General features: G+C 43.6%; 1 protein-coding gene across 2 annotated transcripts in view; it reads right to left on the bottom strand.

The window, feature by feature from the left end:
• The window catches only part of MAST4 (microtubule associated serine/threonine kinase family member 4), a 690,505-nt gene that overhangs the window by 517,252 nt on the left and 148,913 nt on the right, over nt 1–24,340 (bottom strand). For both annotated transcript variants that reach the window (XM_068249995.1, XM_068250005.1), the window contains exons 2-3: nt 12,342–12,495; nt 3,068–3,192 (exon numbers count right to left, since the gene is read on the bottom strand). In XM_068249995.1, the coding sequence (XP_068106096.1) occupies nt 3,068–3,192; nt 12,342–12,495 (279 nt within the window). The remainder of the gene's footprint in view (nt 1–3,067; nt 3,193–12,341; nt 12,496–24,340) is intronic.

Raw genomic sequence — 24,340 nt, 5'->3', positions numbered from 1 at the left:
TCACTTTTTCTGACTGATTGGAACAACTCAAAAATCTGCCCAATGTACCACACACCTACCGGTATGTTCAATTTTTCCCCAGTCATGAATAAATTCATTGAAAGCTCAGAAAAAATTGATTGGAACTGTACATCAAGTCATTGACAATCCATCACACACACCATACAATTATTGATAAAATTGGTCTGAAATGTTCAACATGCCCAATCTCCAAAAATTGGAGAAAAAAAAAAACACGGGAAATCCGCTTAGATTTCTTGATCGAAAACTAAGAAAAGGTTTCGATTTTTCAGGACAACCGATCGTAATGATCGAATTGGCAAAAAATTGGATCTTTTAATTGTATGTTGTGTGGCCACCTTTAGGTTCAGATCAGGTATGCTTTAACTGCAGTTTGTGCTTAGAACCAGTCCTGCAAATTGAGAGTTGTTTGAACATTAAAAATTAAGAGGTAATTTTATAAGAAAATTTAACTACAGCACTGAAACTTTCATAGGGCATTTTTGGTGATCGAGGAATTTTACTTAAAGCTGTTCTTTAGGCAGTCAGCTGAATTCACCCTTAAAGCTAATGGGAACCCGTTTTTTTAAAAAAAATGTCAGATACTCACCTAAGGAGAGGGAGGCTCGGGGTCCCATAGAGCATTCCCTCTCCTCTCCCAGTCCCCGCTGTTGCGTTGGCTCCCCCGTAGCGGTATTCGACCGTTTCGGTCAAATACCGCTGTCTCCCGGCCGAAGGGAGGCTTCGGAAAGGCTTTGGGAGCCCGAGTGCTCCCGAAGACGAGCCGCTCTACACTGTGCATGCGCCCTCTATGACGCACTCGCACGGCTGCAGTATGGAGCCGCCTGTCTCCGGGAGAACTCTGCTCCCAAAGACTTCTAAAGTCCCCTCGGCGTATGATGTAAATGGAGGAGCCAGCGTAACACTGGGACCGAGCCTTCCCTCTCCTTAGGTGAGTATCTGCTTTTTTTTTTTTATTTTTTTTTTTTAAATACGGGGTTACATTAGCTTTAAAGGGAGCCTAAACTGAGAAGGATATGTATTTTTCTTTTTAAAATACCAGATGCCTGGCATTCCAGCTAATCCTGTGTCTCTAATACTTTTAGCCACAGTCCATCAACAAGCATGCAGATCAGGTGCTCTGACTGAAGTCAGACTGGATTAGCTGCATACGTGTTACAGGTGTGTGTTTCAGCCATTACTATAGCCAGTAGGATCAGCAGGACTGCCAGGCAACTGGTATTGTTTAAAAGAAAACATCCATATCGCTCTCAGTTAAGGTTCCCTTTAAAATGCAGAAACATGAAATGTGTTACCTGCCAGGCTTGTAATTCTGCCAAGCTAGTCTAGTCTATGAATTAACGCGGACCCAAACCAAACATTTTTTAAATTCAAAATATTCAGTTGCACCAGTCTGACACTCCTTCAAGCCTATGAGCATTTCAGTGCATGCTTTTCATCCTTCTCTTTTCATAACTAGGGTTATACAGGTGGTAGCCATTACTTCTGAGCTTAGTAGGAGGTTTTAGATCATGGGTGTGTTTTGTCATCCCCTACCCTCCCTCATAGTGGCATCGTCTATGAGAAATCTGACACAAGCTGAGATCACCTCCCCTGTGACATCATCAGTAGCAGCCTGCGTTTTGTTTTTTTATCTCCTCCAACAGTCTGCCGGATTCTGTTTCGGCAATATGAAAGGAAGGGAGGGGTTCCTCTAATAAATGTAAAATATTTTATATTTGTCATCATGCAGCTGAAAAAAGGCTGATATTTATTATTATTATAAGTTAGAAAATGGATTTTATTGCTGAAATCTTGTATTTTTAATTTTGGTCCACTTTAAAAAAAAAAAAAACAGCAACACGGAACTGTCAACATAAATTACACAACTTAGACAACAACCATGCAGGCTGCACTTTGTTACATAAACTCATGACCAAGACGTTCATTGCATTTATCACCTAAGAGACTTCACCAGTTATTCGCATCAGACCAATGCGAATGCCCAATAAAGGAGCTCCATATATTCTTGTCACTTCCATCTTTGTGGATTCACCATTTTTGTATAATATACAGTATATACAGGAGGGCAGATGGGGAACAAAGGGGGACAGAGGAAGATGCAGAAGGGCAGATGAGGGACAAAGGGGTACAACTAAGGTGCAGAGGAGTACACAAGTGGGACAGAGGACACATAAGGGACACAATCTACAAGATGCTCCCAGACCACTGACCCACCAGGTGTAGTATTTTTTTCCTTTGTTTTTGCCCTCTAAACCTAGGTCTCTATATTTGGAAAAAATACAGTAAATCTATCCAAAGAAAGTAGGAGCCCCACCAATCCTTCGATAGTAATTGTTCCAAACTCCAACAGCAATAACATTTTGGAATTCCCTTACTTCCTTGTCTTGAATGCATTACTGGGTTAAACAAGTTTTTTGGCTAAAGTCAAAACCGTTATTTTAATTCAAATATGTGGTGGAAAAATGTCAAGTAGAGAACGAAGGTCTGAACCTGAATCCTCGTCAAGAAACAGGCTGAGAGACACTTCTGGACAGATTTTTCAAGACAGGAACTAAGTAAACTGGGGCAAAAGTAAAGAATTTGCTCAGAGCAGCCAATCCGGATCCTTTTTTTAATCAATAGATAAAACTGATTGGTTGCTCTAGGCAGCTGATCCACATCTGTCCCATCTTCTATGCACCACTCTGCTTTCCAATGTTTTTTAAAAATAAACAAGCACGCAAATATCACAACTTGTACAGTAGCATTGCAGCTGCTTGCTGCAGAAAGTGTGTTATAGATGGTAAAGAATATACAAGACCAGACAAGACAGAACATTTATATCGTTTTTCCCCAATGAACTTAAAGCGCCAGAGCTGCAGCCACTAGGGTTTGCCAAGTAGGCAGTAGCAGTGTTAGGGAGTCTTGCCCATTGTCTCCTTACTGACTAGATGCTGGCTTACTGAACAGGAAGAGTCAAGATTTGAAGCCAGGTCCTCTATGTCAGGGGCAGAGCCCTTAACCTGTACACTTTCCAGCATATACAGGAAATTGGATCACTCACCAAGCTGGCTGTAAGAGAGGGGGCAGACTGTCCGAGGGCTTGGCTCCGCATTCGCACCAGATTGGAGGTTTCAGAAGCTACTTGCCACGTTTGTTGAGGAGTTCCAGGGGTTAACAAGTAGCGCCCTACAGAAGAGATTGTAAGGATTTAGTGAAATGATCGTTGTCACAGACAATGCCAGAGAACAGAGATCATCATTTTCTAAACAGCAAACATACATTCACTAACCTACTTCCCAATCAATACATTTCTCATGTTGCATCACAGATTTTGTCCCCTTACTTTGAGCATATGATATACAATTTTTTTTATTTATTTTTTTAGATTATTTATACAAAAAAGAAGATTTTATAATTCACAATACAGTGATGTAAAAAACTATTTGCCCCCTTCCTGATTTCTTATTCTTTTGCATGTTTGTCACACTTAAATGTTTCTGCTCATCAAAAACCGTTAACTATTAGTCAAAGATAACATAATTGAACACAAAATGCAGTTTTAAATGATGGTTTTTATTATTTGGTGAGAAAAAAAAACTCCAAACCTACATGGCCCTGTGTGAAAAAGTGATTGCCCCCCTTGTTAAAAAATTAACTGTGGTTTATCACACCTGAGTTCAATTTCTGTAGTCACCCCCAGACCTGATTACTGCCACACCTGTTTCAATCAAGAAATCACTTAACCACCCTGGCGTTCTATTAAGATCGCCAGGGCGGCTGCGGGAGGGTTTTTTTTAAATTAAAAAAAAACTATTTCATGCAGCCAACTGAAAGTTGGCTGCATGAAAGCCCACTAGAGGGCGCTCCGGAGGCGTTCTTCCGATCGCCTCCGGCGCCCAGAATAAACAAGGAAGGCCGCAATGAGCGGCCTTCCTTGTTTTGCTTAGATCGTCGCCATAGCGACGAGCGGAGTGACGTCATGGACGTCAGCCGACGTCCTGACGTCAGCCGCCTCCGATCCAGCCCTTAGCGCTGGCCGGAACTTTTTGTTCCGGCTACGCTGGGCTCAGGCGGCTGGGGGGACCCTCTTTCGCCGCTGCTCGCGGCGAATCGCCGCAGAGCGGCGGCGATCGGGCAGCACACGCGGCTGGCAAAGTGCCGGCTGCGTGTGCTGCTCTTTATTTGAACAAAATCGGCCCAGCAGGGCCTGAGCGGCAGCCATCGGCGGTGATGGACGAGCTGAGCTCGTCCATACCGCTAAGATGGTTAAATAGGAGCTGACACAGAAAAGTAGACCAAAAGCACTTCAAAAGCTAGACATCATGCCAAGATTCAAAGAAATTAAGGAACAAATGAGAACAAAAGTAATTGAGATCTATCAGTCTGGTAAAGGTTATAAAGCCATTGCTAAAGCTTTGGGACTCCAGCAAACCACAGTGAGAGCCATTATCCACAAATGGCAAAAACATGGAACAGTGATGAACCTTCCCTGGAGTGGCCGGCCTACCAAAATTACCCCAAGAGCGCAGAGAAAACTCATCTGAGAGGCCACAAAAGACCCCAGGACAACATCTAAAGAACTGCAGGCCTCACTTGCCTCAATTAAGGTCAGTGTTCACGACTCCACCATAAGAAAGAGACTGGGCAGAAACGGCCTGCATGGAAGATATCCAAGGCGCAAACCACTTTTAAGCAAAAAGAACATTAAGGCTCGTCTCAATTTTGATTAAAAAAAAACATCTCAATGATTGCCAAGACTTTTGGGAAAATACCTTGTGGACCGACGAGACAAAAGTTGAACTTTTTGGAAGGTGCGTGTCCCGTTACATCTGGCGTAGAAGTAACACAGCATTTCAGCAAAAGAACATCATACCAACAGTAAAATATGGTGGTGGTAGTGTGATGGTCTGGGGTTGTTTTGCTGCTTTAGGACCTGGAAGGCTTGCTGTGATAGATGGAACCATGAATTCTACTGTCTACCAAAAAATCCTGAAGGAGAATGTCCGGCCATTTGTTCGTCAACTTAAGCTGAAGCGATCTTGGGTGCTGCAGCAGGACAATGACCCAAAACACACCAGCAAATCCACCTCTGAATGGCTGAAGAAAAACAAAATGAAGACTTTGGAGTGGCCTAGTCAAAGTCCTGACTAGAGTTGGGCGAACTGTTAGCGCAACTGCAGCCGAACTGTTCGGCTGCCCAACCTGTCATGTGGCTGTGGCTCTTACTACTTCCGGGTCGCAATGACCCGGAGTAGTACGTCTGCGCTGGCCCGGCGGAGCGCGTCCTAGATCGCGCTCCCGTCGCCGGGCACTCTCTGCGCATGTGTGTGACGTCACTCATGACGTCACACACATGCGCAGAGAGTGCCGGCAACGGGAGCGCGATCTAGGACACGCTCCGCCGGGCCAGCGCAGACGTACTACTCCGGGTCATTGCGACCCGGAAGTAGTAAGAGCCACAGCCACATGACAGGTTGGGCAGCTGAACAGTTCGGCTGCAGTTGCGCTAACAGTTCGCCCAACTCTAGTCCTGACCTGAATCCTATTGAGTTGTGGCATGACCTTAAAAAGGCGGTTCATACTAGAAAACTCTCAAATAAAGCTGAATTACAACAATTCTGCAAAGATGGGTGGGCAAAAATTCCTCCAAAGCGCTGTAAAAGACTCGTTGCAAGTTATCGCAAATGCTTGATTGCAGTTATTGCTGCTAAGGGTGGCCCAACCAGTTATTAGGTTCAGGGGGCAATTTCTTTTTCACACTGGGCCATGTAGGTTTTGAGGGTTTTTTTTCTCACTTAATAATAAAAACAATCATTTAAAACTGCATTTTGTGTTCAATTATGTTATCTTTGACTAATAGTTAACGGTTTTTGATGAGCAGAAACATTTAAGTGTGACAAACATGCAAAAGAATAAGAAATCAGGAAGGGGGCAAATAGTTTTTCACATCACTGTATATCTTATGATGGCCATACATGGTACAATTTTTTCATACAATCTTACCATTTCTATGTAATATAAGGGAACTACCTAAATTATCCTCTCCGTATATTCACTTAATTTACCCTTCTACTACATAGAAATGGTAAGATTGTATGAAAAAAATTGTACTGTGTATGGCCACCATTATACATACATACATACATACATACATACATATATCTTAAAACATTTCATCTTTTTAGGCCATTAATCTATAGAAAAAAACGTCCCCAAAAACATTGAAGCCCTTGAAATGTCATTTCCATCAAAAATAAATAGGTTCATATCTAATCCTATCAAATACAGAATTCTTCTAATCTATGAGTCTATTCTCTATTTTCTCCTCATTCGTTCCCCATTCAATCTCAACTTTCCCATACATCCAAATTCAACATCCATACCGCAAACAAACTTTCTCCTATCTCCCACTGGATAGCGGGTGAGAGGAGGGAGGGTGGGGGAGATCCCAGGCTAACGAGAGCAGCGACTGCTATATATATTTCAACTAAGTCCCAATTTTAGTCCCTTAAAGTGAACCTCCAGACTAAAAATTTACTCTGCAGCACTGAAAAGGCTTGATGTTTCTTTAACAGTTTCACAGCAATAGAACTTGGTTTTTCTTATCTAAAACTCATTTTTAGCTGCACAGAAGAAAACTGCCCGGGCATTTTTCCCCTGATGCTGTGCAAAGCATGATGGGATTTCTGATATTGTTGTTCTCATTCTGCTGTTTTGGTGCAATTTTTTTTTTTTTATTTATTCATTTGAGATTTGAAGCCTGCTGGGAGGGGTGATCAGGACACAGGACAGTTGGAACTGTGTCATATGCTCCGTGTCATCTCCTTTCAACCAAAAAGATGGCTGCCTCCATGAACAGGATGGCTACCCCCCTGAAATCACAAACATTTGCCTGTTGTTTTTTTTTAAAACAGGGTGGGTAAGAGATTTTATTACCTATCTATTTTAATTAATATAGCTAATGTAACTTAATGACAGTGTGTTTGTTTAGGCTGAAGTTCCCCTTTAAGAATGCCCCAATTCCTCTGTCCCTCCTCCTCCACTCAAAAAGCTCATATATTCCTCAGTTTCTGTGAACACACTCCACCCCCTCCAGACCTCTTTCACAGATTTTCCCCTTCTTTATTTTCCTAAACAAGCTTTTCCATTTGGTATCCAATTTTTTATATACAAGACACTACACTGGCTAAAAAAAAAAAAAAATCCATACTAACGAGGAAAAAAAAAAAAAAATGGCACCCTTGATTGATGTTTCAGCATAATGGTGATAAACTAGTTCCCATTTTTGTATGTAAATTCTATTTTTACGAGTTTTATAACTGTGGGCTTCGTCATGTGAAAATTAGGAAGGGTGAGAAGCAGAAAAAGTGTAATTTGGGCAGCACAGTGGCATAGTGGTTAGCGCTCTCGCCTTGCAGCGCTGGGTCTCAGCTTCGTATCCCAGCCAGGTGAACATCTGCAAGCAGTTTTTATGTTCTCCCCATGTCTGTGTTGGTTTCCTCCAGGCACTCCGGTTTCCTCCCACATCCAAAAACACACAGCTAATGCTGTGTACACACTGGCGACTATGGTCGTTTGAAACAGCTCATTAACGATCGTTCCGCCGACAATCGGGGAAACAACTTTACCCAACGATCATTAACACGAACGACAAAAGAACGACATCGGGAAGATGGAAATATCCAACCTGACGGATCATATCTACCGACAATCGTTGCAAAACTATAGTGTGTACAGACATCGGCTGAGAACGATCGTTACAAGGGCCAATGCGCCTGCGTTGAATTCTGCCCAGCTTCAGTACTTCCTTTGTAGCGCGGCCGTAAAGATTGTTACATTGCTCATTTCAATTAAACTTTGTTTTCAAGTTAACAATCATATATTTGTATCTATTGTAACTCCATGTCAGTGGTTTTTTTTTTATTGTATAAAAATATGTACGCAACATTTCCTTCTGATCGTTCTTTTCTGCGAGAACGATCGTTAAAATGTGTATGATGATCGCTGCATCCCATCGTTGCATTCCAATCTTTCCAATATTGTTCGTCTGGTAACTAACGTTCCTTGTAAACGATAGTTATTGCAAGTGTGTACGTAGCATAAGTTTATTGGCTTCCCCCTAAATTGACCCTAGACTAGGATACATGCACTACACGATACACACATAGACATAGGACTATGGGGTAGGGACTAGTTTGGGAGCTCAGTTAGTGAGGGACAGTTAGTGACAAGGCAATATATTCTGTACAGCGCTGCATAATATGGCAGCGCTATATAAATACTTAAATTTATGTCCACATTTTCGCAAAAAATGCACATCAAATAATAAAATTTGAAAAAAAATATTACACATAAAAAGAACGTACGGTGTAAAAATCCAGGTATGCAAAGTGATTAAGCATTGATGGGGCCTTTCTTCAGAAGATCGAGCAAGCTAGAACGTGGGTGCTGCAGGAACAGGCAACATGAAAGTGGGGCTCCACCAGGCCTGGATTTACATCACAGGAGGCAGGAGCCTACAGGCACAGATGTCCTGGCAACCTAGACTTTGCCCTCCATGAATCTACAAACTGCTGTCACTCCTCCCTTAGATTCCTTGCTTGGCGTAGGCAGCTATAGGTTCCATTTAGTATAAGGTTGCCAGAGGTACCCTCCGTATTAAGTAGCTAGAGGTGACCAAAAGTATTAGGTAGCTACAGGTGCCCCCAGCTGAAGGTAGATCTGGTCAGTGGAATTGTGAGTCAGGTGAGTATCCTCTCATTTATGCTCTGCTCGGGACTCTGCATAGGGAAGGAGAGAGGTGGGCACTAGGGGAGGGGAGTGAGCCGCCTTTCCATCATCAGGCGCCTGTAGGCACGAGCCCTCAGTGCTTTATGGTAAATCCGACCCCGGGTTACACACTTCAGTAATCCAGTGAGCCGTGCACAGCTTCCAGCTGCAGCCAGAAAAGGAATATTAGATCAGATTTCTACAGAGATGCCAATATCTTATGGGGCACTGTGGCAAGTTAATATTACGATTGATTTATACAGCGCCAGCATCTTCCGTGGCACTGTACAACAGAATAGAGGATATAACAATTTAAAAAAATAAACAATACAACTGTTAAAGCGAACCAAAAATGAAAAGAAAAAAAAATCCTATATACCTGGGGCTTCCTCCAGCCCCTCCGGCCTGATCGCTCCCTCAACGCCGTCCTCCGCCTACTGGATCTTCCATAAGGGCTCTCGGTATCTTGGGCCAGTTGGGGCTAGTCGGCACTACCCAGTCTTTGCCCCATAGCCAAGCGAGTTCTGCGCCTGCGCATTAGTACTGTGCAGGTGCAAAAAGCTCCCGGCGAAACAGGAGCGTGGCGGGCCGGGCACATTGCCAGGCATGCCCAGTAAGCTCCAACTGGCCACGATACCGGAAACCGTTACGGAAGATCCAGTAGGCATAAGATGGGGCTGAGGGAGTGATCAGACCAGAGGGGGCCGGAGGAAGCCCCAGGTATGTATGAATTTTTGTTTTCTTTTCACCTCAGTTTCCTTTTAACAATAGGAGACAGTGGTGGATTGCCACTCATGCAGTGAACACATCAGCTACAGATTTTTGCACGAGTGGAAGATATAAGCGCACTATAGACAGCATTGTGAGACAGAAGGCTCAAGAGAGCCGTGGCAAAATGGCCCAACTGTCTAAAAGGTTTAAAGAGACTCCGTAACAAAAATTTCATCCTGTTTTCTACCATTCTACAAGTTCCAAAACCTATCCTAAAGTGTTCTGGCTTACTGCAGCACTTTCTACTATCACCATCTCTGTAATAAATCAGCTTATCTTTCCCCTGTCGGACTTGTCACCCTGTGTCTGGAAGGCTGCCAAGTTCTTCAGTGTTGTGGTTCTGTGATGCATCTCCCCCCTCCTGGCCCCTCTATGCACACTGCCTGTGTGTTATTTAGATTAGGGCAGCTTCTCTCTTATCTTTTACAAGCTGGATAAATTGTTCTCTGAGCTGGCTGGGCTTTCACATACTGGGGAATTACAGACCGGCAGAGCTATCTGCACTCTGCAGGAAGAAACAGCCTGTCAATTCAGTGGATGAAAGCTGCAGGGGGAAATAAACACACAAATTATCTCTTGAGATTCAAAAGGAAGGCTGTATACAGCCTGCTTGTGTATGGATGTATTTACTATGTGTGGACATACTGTACATCAACCTACTTCCTGTTTTGGTGGCCATTTTGTTTGTTTATAAACAAACTTTTGAAAACTATTTTTAACCACTTTTAACCACTTCAGGATTCTGCGTACACTTAACTACGCCCCTGAATCCTGAAGTGGTTTCCATGGAAACGGCCGCTCGTATGAGTCAGTTCACGGAGGGTGTCTCCGTGAACACCCTGCGAGCCGCCGATCGCAGCTCGCAGGGTAAATGTAAACACGCGGGGAAGATCTTCCCCGGTGTTTACATATATACGGCGCTGCGCAGCAGCAGCGCCGTAGAGAAGATCGGCGATCCCCGGCCTCTGATTGGCCAGGGATCGCCGGCATCTGATAGGCTAAAGCCTATCCTATCCGGCGCAGGACGGCTTTCCGTCCTGCGCCGCACACAGGGGACGGGAGAGGGAGGGAAGGAGGCAGAGGGAGGACTAGTGCTGCGGAGGGGGACTTTGAGGAGCCCCCCCCCCCCCGCTAGGCACAGCAGCGCGGCGGCGATCAGACCCGCCCAGCAGGACATCCCCCTAGTGGGGAAAAAAGGGGGGAGGTCTGATCGCCCTGCCTGATTTCTGATCTGTGCTGCGGGCTGAAGAGCCCCCACAGCACAGATCAGCCAAACCACCCGGTATCCGGAAGTGGTTAATGTGGCGGGGAGCGGCGAAATTGTGACAGAGGGGAATAGGAGATGTCCCCTAACGCACTGGTATGTTTACTTTTGTGCGATTTTAACAATACAGATTCTCTTTAAGGGATGGTGCAATGGGTGAAGGGAAATTGTGTATGAGATGGAAGAAATGGTGGTTAGTGGCTGAAGTGTCCTAGGTAGGAGAGTATGCTTGCCTGAAAAGGTGAGTTTTCAGGTTGCCATTAAAATGGGTAAGCGTGGGTGAGTGGCAGATGTGTTGAGGGAAGGAGTTACAGAGGAGGGGGGAAGATCAAGAGAAGTCCAGTAAGCAGGAGTGAGACGAGGTGACCAGAGAGGAAGACAGGTGAATATTGTTACTCTGGTGGAGATTGTGTGTAGGATGGTATCTGAAAATAAGTTTATTTAGATAGGAAGGAGCTAGGTTGTAAAGAGCTTCGTAGGCGAGAGTAAGTATTTGAAATTGTACCCTTTGTGTAACTGGCATCCAGTGAAGGGACTGACCGAGGGGGAATAGGGCTAGAGAAGCAGGAGGAGAGGTGGATGAGGTGCGATTGGCAGCCAGTGAAGGGACTGACAGAGGGGGATTGGGCTGGAGAAGCGGGACGAGAATTAGATGAGGTAGATGAGGTGGCATGTTGGTAAATGATTAATGCCAGGTAGCTATCAACCATTTGCCACATCTATGGAGTGTATGTTAGGGAGCAGAGGGATCTTGGAACCCCCTTACAGCCATATTTTTGATAATGGATCTCTATGCAGCAGCACAAATTTATTTGAACTTCAGCAGAAAAAGCTAAGCCCAATTTGGTCTGTGCTACTGTGCAGAAGTAGATGGCTCGCACGAGCACAGTAGCAAGGACCCAATCAGGCTTGGCTTTTTCCACCAAAGACTAATTGGGTCTATACTACAGCGCATGTGCAAGCCATCGACAGACTTGTCAACAGTTTTGTGGAGCAGACAGCTCTGGAACGGACTGGTGGAGATGGAGAATAAGGGAACCCTCTGGATCATTCAGAGGCTTCACTTCCCACTTGGGGCACTTTATTTCTCCGTACAGGTACACTTCAAAGCAGTAACCCACCCTCTAGAGATCAATAAGCATGGCTGCGACAGGTGGTGGGGTGGAGAGAGAGAGAAAGCTGGGTGCATAATAGAAAAATAAAAAAATTATTCAAAGCGATTAAGAGTTGCAGCAAAAAAGGCGTACTCAGCAGGTATTACGCTCAAGGACTCCTTACTGAAATAGGTGCTGGCTTACCAAACAGGAAGAGCCGAGATTGGAACCCTGGTCTCCCATGTCAGAGACGGTGCCCTAAACCAGTACACTATCCAGCCACTACTATTACAAGGTTGCCATGCATGTGGTTGCAGAGGCAACCTCCCACTCAACCGATGTTGGGGGAGAAAGTGTAAGTATCGTGAGACCCAAGAGTGAGGATCCTAATAGGAACATTAGTAGGAAATTAGTTCTTACATGATCTTTTTACTTACCGGTTAAAGCTCCCCCGAGACTCCCTCTTCTTAGAAGCCTGCCATCTTCAGTGAGTGCCGTCTTGTACTTCACAGCCTTCCCAGACTTGAAAGAGACCTCAGGGGTGCTACATTTGCGCAGCTGCATAGGAGGCGGTGACAGGATGTTGTCAAGCTACGGAAATAAAAGAGAAAGCCAAAATACTTATAAATGGGTACTTGCCAAACAACAATTCAAGTAACAACTAAAAAACAAACAAAAAAACAGTATAGCTATATAATATCTATGGCTTTAGTTGAGAGAGATTGAGGGCCCAATATAGTGCAGAAAGGGGTATGGCAAGCAAAACTGCAAAGTCAAAAGAAACTTCTGTATACTCATGCAAATCCTCATGCGAATCCATTCACAAAAATCATGTCACAATCAATGCTGCCCCTACAGCCAAGTTAAAGATCGGTGGAGAAAGGGGGGATTTACAATCTTACGCTTGGGATCAGGAGGGAGTGGGATCAGCAATGCCACATTGGGGATCAGGAGAGGGATGGATGAAGAGTGGAGGGAGGGGGATCAGCAATGCCACACTGGGAATCAGTAGGGGAGGGATGGATGAAGAGTGGAGGGAGCGATGAATACACAGAGGAGGGAGGGAAGGAGGGATCAGCAATGCCACGCTGGGGATCAGGAGGGAGGGGGATGGGATGGATGACGAGTTGAGGGAGGGGGGGGATCAGCAATGCCACACTCGGGATCAGTAGGGAGGGTGGGTGGGATGGATTAAGAGTGGAGGGAGGGGGGGGGAATCAGGAATACAACAGGAGGCGGGAAGAGAGCCCCTACAGCCAACTAATACTCAGGAAACTTTTACCTGGCTAACTTGTACTGTAGCATCTATAGCTGCTAACTATACTGGGGACATTTATACCTGCCTAACCTATACTGTGATGCCTATAGCTGGCCGAATATGCTAGGGAGATGTATATTGGCTACCTATACTGTGGCACCTATCAGGGCAGTGGAGTTGGTACAAAAATCATCAGACTCAGACACCTCAGTTTAGAAAACCACCGACTTCGACTGCAACTCCGACTCCAGATACCCCAAATTGCTCCTACTCCACCACCCTGCCACCTATACCTGGCTACCTATACTGCTGCACCTATACGTTGGCTAACCTAGACTAGGGTAACTATGCCTGGCTAACCTATGCTCACCATTGGAATGCTGATCCCTCGTTGCGCACCTCTGATAGATTCCCCAGTGTCTTCCATGTCCCTCGGCGGATTTGTTTCTCCCTCTGTGATTACATATCCCCCGGTGATTGAGGGCCACACAGCGTCAACATCTGGCGGCAAACTATTTTTTTTATGAATTCAATACAATAACTTGAATTGAATTCAATATTAAAAAAATGATTACAAAAAAATTGCTTAATTATTTGAAATGAATTGAACCACCTTTTGCACAGAAATCCTGGAGAAATTGAACACCATACCTTCACTGTTTCAGCAGTGTCAGAATCTGTATCAGTTGCCAATATCTCCCTCTCTTGGTCAGTTACTGATAACCGACACTAATATGCTAAGTCCTGTCAGGAATATATGACAGAAGAAGAGGGCTTTTTGCTTTGGAACTGGGAAGAATATATGTTACAAGCAATGAACTCACGCAGGACACATAAATCCTCTCCGAGGCCTTTCTCAACTGACAATGAGCTGAAGTTAGCAAACACAACACAAATCACAGGACACATCGCCTCTACAGAAAGCTAGACATTCACTATTCATCAAGCTACACAGGTGTCTGGAATCAAGAGCAGACTGGACAGGCATCACACACGTCTAGATGTATACAAATAACCCTTTCCAGGGCTTGAAAAGTTTCCAACCTAACAAAATCTGACTGTCTCTGTTGCTCTAGTTCTGGGGAGGGTCACATGATCGAATCAAAACAATTTGGAAGGGTACTCGTAAACATAAGTCTATATCCTAGTAGGTGAACCACCACACCAACAGCAATCTTACTTGGGTAGGAGGATGGATCTAAAAAAAAAAAAAAAAAAAATCAAATAGGAAACCGGTCATCGACTGTAGAAAAAGTATTTTTTGTTCTTTTATTATGCAATTTACCACTACTCTACCCTGTTCATTTTACCAGTTCAGCTCAGCTATGGATTACCTTGGCAATAACTTTATAAATAATTATCACAACAAAATGATCTGTATCTTGTTTTATTCAGGAATTAGGCTTTTTTGGCTGATATTTGTTTTTATTAAGTACCTTATTTTCTATGTATTTTAAAAGAGAAAAAAAATACACAATTTATCCACTTTCATACATTATAGCTTTAATGTAAATAGTTTCTATTGTACATTAAATCCACACATTTTATTTGTCTCTCTCTCCTGTTTATTTAAACAGTTCATTTGTTATAATATGTATTGTATATATACCCTACTCTCTTGTTACATTGGTCTGCTCCTGGAATGTTTGCTTTACACTTGTTTACACATTAATGCTGGCACTGAATTCTCTGGGAGGAAGAGGGGTGTTTACGGTCATTCCTTTACAACTGTGTAGCATTTTTATCAGCTCAGAGATCAACAGTGTTATCTAGGATTTTGTAGGGAGGGGAGTGCAGAGACTTATTTTCACATCATGGGACAGAAAGTGGTTAAGGTACACAAAGTAATTCTCCTCAGAGGCCATCAATAAAAATATCCAAAAAGCAAATGTTTATAATGAAAAGCCATATAACAAGTCTTGTGGGGACATCACCGGCTTGTTTTGAGTATATTTACCCTTCTTCAGGTCTCATACAGTATATGTATCTGATAAATGAGTCTACAGCCAACCAACTGGCATAAATAACCATCTGGAATACACAAATCCAGGAAAGGACCACCACCAATGACGACAGCTACTTTGGACAGTCACGTGATCATCTGAGTAGCCACTAAAGCCTGGTTTACACTACAAGAGCTCACTAGCACTTGTAATTTGAAGAGCTTTTGCTAAAGTAATCTTATGGGTGATTAATTTTTATTTTATTTTTTTTATAAAATGGGATCCCACCCATAGTATTACATTAGCAAAAGCTTTTAAAATCACAATCGCTTAGAAAAAGCTATTGTAGTGAGAACCAGCCCTAAAAGCTACTGAGAAAGGGGAGAATAATCTAAATTAAAAACCAAAACCAAAAAAATTGGAGCTGCAAGTCATTACCCAAAATTACTTAAAGAGGAACTCCAGTGAAAATAGTTTAATATAAAAAGGTGCTTAATTTTTACAATAATTATGTATACATGATTTAGTCAGAGTTTGCTCATTGTAAAATCTTTCCTCTCCCAGATTCACATTCTGACATGTATTACATGGTGACATTGTTACTGTGGGCAGATTATGTAGCTGTTCTGGCTTTAACAGACAGCTATAAACAGCCATTTCCTGTGTGTGTCATTGTTACATTGTGGCAGTTTGCCCAGAGTACCGTACGGTACCAGAGCCTCTTGTGGGAGGGGTTTCAGCACAAAATCAGTCATACAGCGCCCCCTGATGGTCTGTTTGTGAAAATCATTATATTTTTCATGTAAAAGTGGGTATCAGCTACTGATTGGGATAAAGTTCAATTCTTGGTCGGAGTTTCTCTTTAAGAGTCTGCTTATTAAATATTTGTGCACTAACTGCTGTAACTGAAACAAGAAGTGCTTGTAAGTAGACTCCGTGTAGTTGAGCCCTTGGAGAACGGGGGGGGGGGGGGGGGAGGTAGTAAAAGAAGCAGCAGGTAAAATGCAGATTTACCCATTTACCCAGCCACACAGATACTTTGTATAGATTACTTTAATCTAAAGATAATATTTGGCCAAGCTGGATTGTAAGGAGATTAAACTCTTTCAAATAATAGTGGCTGTTACTGCTGTTGGCCCCTGCATGCAGTACCACAGCTACGGCCTGTGGTAACACATGGAAATGACTGTAGAGAGATTTGGGACACTAGAAATGGCTTAGCGGCCAGCATTTGGTCCCCGGTACGGCCTTTGAACATGCCTGATGTAGAGAGTCTTTTCCAGCTTTAAGACTACTAAATATTTTACTTCACCACGCTAGTACAACATAACATTATACTTTATTAGGTTTGCTTTGCTACATATACATGAAAAACTTTAATCAGTCCATTATTTTTATTCTTAAATGCTCCAGTCTGACCCTCACCATCTTCACTTTCCCAGCTATATAAACACATTCCTCATTAGGCTTCCCCTGCACTGCTCTAGCTGGGCGCTAGGCACATGGGGAAAGGCTGTGATAAAAGCATATTCCATCAGCCACAGCATGTACAGAGCACATACCATACTCCTCCTATATGAAGATCTCTGCAGCAACAGGACCTTTATTATACCGTACTGCGCAGCACAATAATGAGCAAGCACTGGCTAACAAGAACCAACCACCTCAAATAACTGCCTTACTGCTAAACTAGCAAAGCTTATGTCCAGACTGTGATCTCATCCGCTAACACAGAAGCTGATGTCACCCAATGACATCCATATCTGATTTACAGCAAGATTCCAGTTCATCGCCTATTACATTTAACGCAGATGGATAGGATCTCTTTATTCCAGGCCATCTCCTCAGCATTTCTTCTCCCTGTACACACAGCCAACCACCTGCAGACTCATGCAAAAAGGAATGGCAAGACATTTCGGGATTTATTTAAAAAAACTAAATACATAGTTAAAGAGAAATCGTAACCACGGATAGAGCTTCAGCCCCATCAGTGACTGATACGCTCTCCCACAGTGTGATTTCAGCACCAGACTGTTTCCAACTGCCACAAAAGCAAGCAGCATCTCCTTCCAGTGACATCTGCTAGCAGTAAAAATGTCACCATGTGAAAAATGTCAGAATGTAAATCAGGGAGAGGAAAGATTTTACAATGGGCAAACATTGACTAAATCTTTTATAAATAATTGTAAAAATTAAGCACTTTTTTCCATTACGTTATTTTCACTGGAGTTCCTCTATAAGCCTCATATACACGCTAGATTAATTTCGGCCAAAACAGACATCTAGGATAGTCTAGGAAAAAAATCCAATGTGTATACAGCTGCCCCTCAACAGGATATAAAGAGGAACTCCAGTGAAAATAATGTAATAAAAAGTGCTTTGTTTTTACAATAATTATGTATAAATGATTCAGTCAGTGTTTGCCCAATCTTTCCTCTCCCAGATTTGCATTCTGACATTTATCGTATGGTGACATTTTTACTGCTGGCAGGTAATGTCAGTGGTATGAGATGCTGCTTGCTTTTTTTGGCAGTTGGAAACAGCTATAAAAGCCATTTCCTACAATGCAATGAGGTTCACAGACGGGAAACTATCAGGACCATGGTTTTGGCATCACACTGCGGGAGGGGTTTCACCACAATATCAGTCATACAGATCTCCTTGATGATCAGTTTAAAAAAAAAAAAAGGAAAAGATATCTCATGAGAAAGGGGTGATCAGTTACTGATTGGGATGAAGTTCAATTGGTTACAGTTTCTCTTTAAAGTGGATACAAACTCTTGTACAGCACACAATGAAAAGTTTTAATTCCACATAGAAATGCTGTAGGAATCAGCTGCACTGAGCTGTGTTTATTTAGCTACATCAGAGTGTAATTATTTGTAGGAGTGGTCCTCATCAGTAGTCCTGGCTCGCAGCTGCTTCAAACCCTTTCTGTGCTCCCTGCACATTAATAGAATTAAATCTTCAGGGGTGTTTTTTTAGGATTTCTGTAAACTGTGATGAAGATCCCCCCCCCCCCCCCCCCCCCAAATGGTCATCATGATGTGCCTAATCTTTTAAAACAGAGGGGAAGTTTTGAGTGTACATTCACTTGTAAGGTCTGGCATGCTAGATGTTTAAAGTGGATCCAAGATGAACTTTTACTCATTGCATAATTGTGTTCCTTTCCTATTGTTTATAGGGCATTCCTCAAGCCAAATACTTTTTTGTTTTTGTTTTAATACTCTAATTCCCTATAAACTAAATAAACCACGCCCACAGGTTTTCAGAGAGCCTTGGCAGTAGCAAGGGCTCATGGGAGTTTAGTCTGGGCAGGAGGAGGAGGAGGCGCTACTAGCCATTGATTTCAGAGGCAGAGGGGAGGAGGGGGGGATTAGGTTTTTTTTCACAGGTTTAATGATTGAGATACAAATAAGCCTGCCTCTGTGTAATGTTTACAAACATGGCTGCTGTCATTGTATCACAGGAAGAAATTGTCATGGTCTATTAAAGCTGTTTGCAGCTATATTTGCTGTGTAAACTATCTAAACTTTAGATAAGATATATAGACAAGTTACTTGTTATAGTTAGTTTTTCATCTCGGATCCGCTTTAAACAACGGTGACAAATAAGCACATAGTTCCCATTATTGACACGCCTCCTGCAAGTTGATTCATTATACACAGAGCCAAATGTCCTCATCCTTCTATAGGAAAGCATCAAAAATACACACACAAGGGCCAAACTGCTAAGGGTAAAATAAGGGTGTTAAAAGGGTGTGTGTGTGTTAAGGTGGAGAGACCTACAACTAATACAAGTCAGCATCAGTAATTTTAATAACCAAAATAAATAAATAAAAAAAAAGTTTATAAAAATCATCCAGGGGGCATACTCTGATTTAACAGCTTGTGAAATATTGTAAGTTTTTTTTTCACCTGTCCCAATGAATTGATGGAATCACATAAACATCATTCAATCTCTACAGAGGTAAATCAACAGCAAAGGTTACTGGCTGGCTGCTATTCCTGACTCATGTTAAGTATCCTGGTGAGTGGTGAATCAAAACAAATGAAAATGGCATGGACAAAAATGATGGGATCCTAAGCCTACGGTAATATTTTATAGCCTGACCTTTACAGCAAAAAACTGAAAACATGTGGTTCACGTATCTCTCAATGAGACTTCAGCCTCCGTCATCAGGTAAGCCTGGACCACTATTCCTGAACTGCTCCAGTTGTGTCCTCCCCCTGACTGCATGCTTCAGTTTTCCATAGAGGTTCACCGTTCACAGAATAGTCCAATAGTTTATTCTCAGCCATTCTTGCGCATTTTTAGCAGTATGTTTTAAGCTAGCATACCAATGGAGGATCCATGACCTGCCACTGTGACCGAGTTCTCAAGTTGTTTCACTCCAGAATTTCAACAACCTTCAAAATTCCAGTGTTCCCTGGACAGGCTCAAGGAAGATAAAGCAAAAAAAAAAAAAAAAAAAAAAAGCAAAACAATAATGAGAGTCCACCATGTTTCACAGTGTGTTTTTTTTCTTGGAAAGCTTCATAATTTTGTTTGCAGACATAGAATAATGTGACTTGCCAAAGAGCTTCAGTTTTGTACCATCTGTCAAAAGACATTTTCCCAGAAGAAAGGTTGATTGTTAATGCACATGATTGCAACTTTCAAGCTTTTTTTATTTTTGAAGTCCTTTTGGGTCTTCTTCCATTGAGCCGACTTGTCAATTAAAAAGCAGAGGCTGGTGCAATCCCACATTGATGCACCTGTTTTTTTGGAAGTTGTCCTTGGAGTTTCATGTACAGTTCTCACAATTTTTTGTGCCCATTCTGAAATAAATGTTCCTCTTGTAACTGCATCCAGGAATGTTGCCTATAGTCCCCTGTAGCAAAAACACTCTTCTTTGCTTCCTCTAACCCATTGGTTAAGTGTGGGACACATCATGACATCAAACAGCAGAAATAATATTTATGAATATAAAAATGATGACTGACTGCACAGTTGGAGACTGGCTGTTAAAGAAAACCTATAAAAAAACCAAAACTTGTTTCAGGGGATGCAGCTGTGCAGCTGATCAATTCCATCGCCGGTGGGCGTGTCCCGTGGTGTCTGGCAAATTAGCTTCTCTTTGGGTTCAGATGTCCTGGACACTGATAGATCCTGACCCTTAGGTAGCTCTGTTTCACAAATCTGTTGCTTCTTTATCCAAAACCCAGAAAAAAAAAAAATATTGGACATACTTGCCTTACACAAGATTGAAAATGTATGGACATCTGGGGTCCGTGGTCTGGGTGGTCCACCCTTCGCACATTCTTATTGAGGGTAAACCTTGGGACCTACTTTCACTATGTGGGGCTATGCGATAGTATTCACTTATAAAGAGACATCAACCCAGTGCCTACAAAATTTATATTTTTAAGCAGGCCAGAGATGCAATAGTTTTGCTTGTCCTCAAAGAACAATGGACACCTTGCAGCAATCTTGTTGAGAGGATTTAGCTGGACTTAAAGAGAAACCGTGACCAAGAATTGAACTTTACCCCACTCAGTAGCTGATACCCACTTTTACATGAGAAATCTATTCCTTTTCACAAACAGACCATCAGGGGCTCTGTATGGCTGATATTGTGGTGAAACCCCTCCCACAAGAAACTCTAAAGACCTCTGTAAATGGACAATTGTGTGTAAAAAAATCAAAAGATTGTCATTTACAGAGTTATTTCTCCCACCCAGCATGGGTATGTGTAAAAATACACCCCAAAACACATTATACTATTTCTCCCGAGTACGGCGATACCACATGTGTGGCACTTTTTTGCACCCTAACTGCACTAAGGGACCCAAAGTCCAATGAGTACCTTTAGGATTTCACAGGTCATTTTTGTTTCAAGACTACTCCTCACGGTTTAGGGCCCCTAAAATGCCAGGGCAGTATAGGAACCCCACTAATGACCCCATTTTAGAAAGAAGACACCCCAAGGTATTCCGTTAGGAGTATGGTGAGTTCATAGAAGTTTTTATTTTTTTGACACAAGTTAGCAGAAATTTATTTTAATTGTTTTTTTTCACAAAGTGTCATTTTCCGCTAACTTGTGACAAAAAAGAAAATCTTCTATGAACTCACCATACTCCATACGGAATACCTTTGGGTGTCTTCGTTCTAGAATGGGGTCATTAGTGGGGTTCCTATACTGCCCTGGCATTTTAGGGGCCCTAAACCATGAGGAGTAGTCTTGAAACCAAATGTCGCAAAATGACCTGTGAAATCCTAAAGGTACTCATTGGACTTTGGGCCCCTTAGCGTACTTAGGGTGTAAAAAAGTGCCACACATGTGGTACCGCCGTACTCAGGAGAAGTGGTATAATGCGTTTTGGGGTGTATTTTTACACATACCCATGCTAAGTGGGAGAAATATCTCTGTAAATGGCAATTGTTTGATTTTTTTTTACACACAATTGTCCATTTACATAGAAATTTCTCCCACCCAGCATGGGTATGTGTAAAAATACACCCCAAAACACATTATACTACTTTTCCTGAGTACGGCCGTACCACATGTGTGACACTTTTTTGCAGCCTAGGTGCGCTAAGGGGCCCAACGTCCTATTCACAGGTCATTTTGAGGCATTTGTTTTCTAGACTACTCCTCACGGTTTAGGGCCCCTAAAATGCCAGGGCAGTATAGGAACCCCACAAGTGACCCCATTTTAGAAAGAAGACACCCCAAGGTATTCCGTTAGGTGTATGGCGAGTTCATAGAAGATTTTATTTTTTGTCACAAGTTAGTGAAAAATGACACTTTGTGAAAAAAAAACAATAAAAATCAATTTCCGCTAACTTTTGACAAAAAATAAATCTTCTATGAACTCGTCATACACCTAATAGAATACCTTGGGGTGTCTTTTTTTCTAAAATGGGGTCACTTGTGGGGTTCCTATACCGCCCTGGCATTTTACGGGCCCAAAACCGTGAGTAGTCTGGAAACGTCTCAAAATGACTGTTCAGGGGTATAAGCATCTGCAAATTTTGATGACAGGTGGTCTATGAGGGGGCGAATTTTGTGGAACCGGTCATAAGCAGGGTGGCCTTTTAGATGACAGGTTGTATTGGGCCTGATCTGATGGATAGGAGTGCTAGGGGGGGTGACAGGAGGTGATTGATGGGTGTCTCAGGGGGTGGTTAGAGGGGAAAATAGATGCAATCAATGCACTGGGGAGGTGATCGGAAGGGGGTCTGAGGGGGATCTGAGGGTTTGGCCGAGTGATCAGGAGCCCACACGGGGCAAATTAGGGCCTGATCTGATGGGTAGGTGTGCTAGGGGGTGACAGGAGGTGATTGATGGGTGTCTCAAGGTGTGATAAGAGGGGGGAATAGATGCAAGCAATGCACTGGCGAGGTGATCAGGGCTGGGGTCTGAGGGCATTCTGAGGGTGTGGGCGGGTGATTGAGTGCCCTAGGGGCAGATAGGGGTCTAATCTGATAGGTAGCAGTGACAGGGGGTGATTGATGGGTAATTAGTGGGTGTTTAGGGTAGAGAACAGATGTAAACACTGCACTTGGGAGGTGATTGGACGTCGGATCTGCGGGCGATCTATTGGTGTGGGTGGGTGATCAGATTGCCCGCAAGGGGCAGGTTAGGGGCTGATTGATGGGTGGCAGTGACAGGGGGTGATTGATGGGTGGCAGTGACAGGGGGTGATTGATGGGTGATTGACAGGTGATTGACAGGTGATCAGTGGGTTATTACAGGGAAGGACAGATGTAAATAATGCCCTGGCGAATTGATAAGGGGGGTCTGAGGGCAATCTGAGCGTGTAGGCGGGTGATTGGGTGCCCGCAAGGGGCAGATTAGGGTCTGATCTGATGGGTAACAGTGACAGGTGGTGATAGGGGGTGATTGATGGGTGATTGATGGGTAATTAGTGGGTGTTTAGAGGAGAGAATAGATGTAAACGCTGCGCTTGGGTGGTGATCTGATGTCGGATCTGCGGGCGATCTATTGGTGTGGGTGGGTGATCAGATTGCCCGCAAGGGGCAGGTTAGGGGCTGATTGTTGGGTGGCAGTGACAGGGGGTGATTGATGGGTGATAGGTGATTGACAGGTGATCAGTGGGTTATTACAGGGAAGAACAGATGTAATTAATGCACTGGTGAATTGATAAGGGGGGGTCAGAGGGCAATCTGAGCGTGTGGGCGGGTGATTGGGTGCCCGCAAGGGGCAGATTAGGGTCTGATCTGATAGGTAAAAGTGACAGGTGGTGATAGGGGGTGATTGATGGGTGATTGATGGGTAATTAGTGGGTGTTTAGAGGAGAGAATAGATGTAAACAATGGATTTGGGAGGTGATCTGATGTCGGATCTGCGGTTAGGGGCTGATTGATGGGTGGCAGTGACAGGGGGTGATTGACGGGTGATTGACAGGTGATTGACAGGTAATTGACAGGTGATCAGGGGGGATAGATGCATACAGTACATGGGGGGGGGGTCTGGGGGGGGGTCTGGGGAGAATCTGAGGGGTGGGGGGTGATCAGGAGGGAGCAGGGGGCAGGGGGGGGATAAAAAAAAAAATAGCGTTGACAGATAGTGACAGGGAGTGATTGATGGGTGATTAGGGGGGTGATTGGGTGCAAACAGGGGTCTGGGGGGTGGGCAGGGGGGGGTCTGATGGGTGCTGTGGGCGATCTGGGGCGGGGGGGGGGGAATCAGTGTGCTTGGTGCAGACTAGGGTGGCTGCAGCCGGGCCTGGTGGTCCCTCGGACACTGGGACCACCAGGGCAGGAGGCAGCCTGTATAATACACTTTGTAAACATTACAAAGTGTATTATACACTTTGTATGCGGCGATCGTCGGGTTAACATCCCGCCGGCGCTTCCGTATGGCCGGCGGGATGTTGCGGCGGGTGAGCGGCGCGAGGCGGAGGATCGCGTCACGGATGACGCGATCGCTCCGCCCATGCCCCTACAAGGACCGCCGCCATTTGTCTATACGGCGGTCCTTGCGGGATCCACTTCCCAGCCGCCTCTGTGCGTTAGGCGGTCGGGAAGTGGTTAAAGAGGAACTGTGGTGAAAATAATGAATACAAGTGCTTATTTTTTTACAGCATTAATTTATAAAGTATTTAGTCAGTGTTTGCCCACTGTATCTTTCTTCTCCCTGATTTATATTTTAAAATGTATAGCTAGTGGTGACATTCCATTAGTTCTCCTGGGTGATGTGTACAGCATGCTCGTTACTGAGAGTTCT

This window comes from Hyperolius riggenbachi, chromosome 1 (assembly GCF_040937935.1).
Source record: "Hyperolius riggenbachi isolate aHypRig1 chromosome 1, aHypRig1.pri, whole genome shotgun sequence".
NCBI lineage: Eukaryota > Metazoa > Chordata > Amphibia > Anura > Hyperoliidae > Hyperolius > Hyperolius riggenbachi.
The sequence above is the reverse complement of the archived record's forward strand: the minus strand, read 5'-3'. Positions and strand labels throughout refer to the sequence as shown.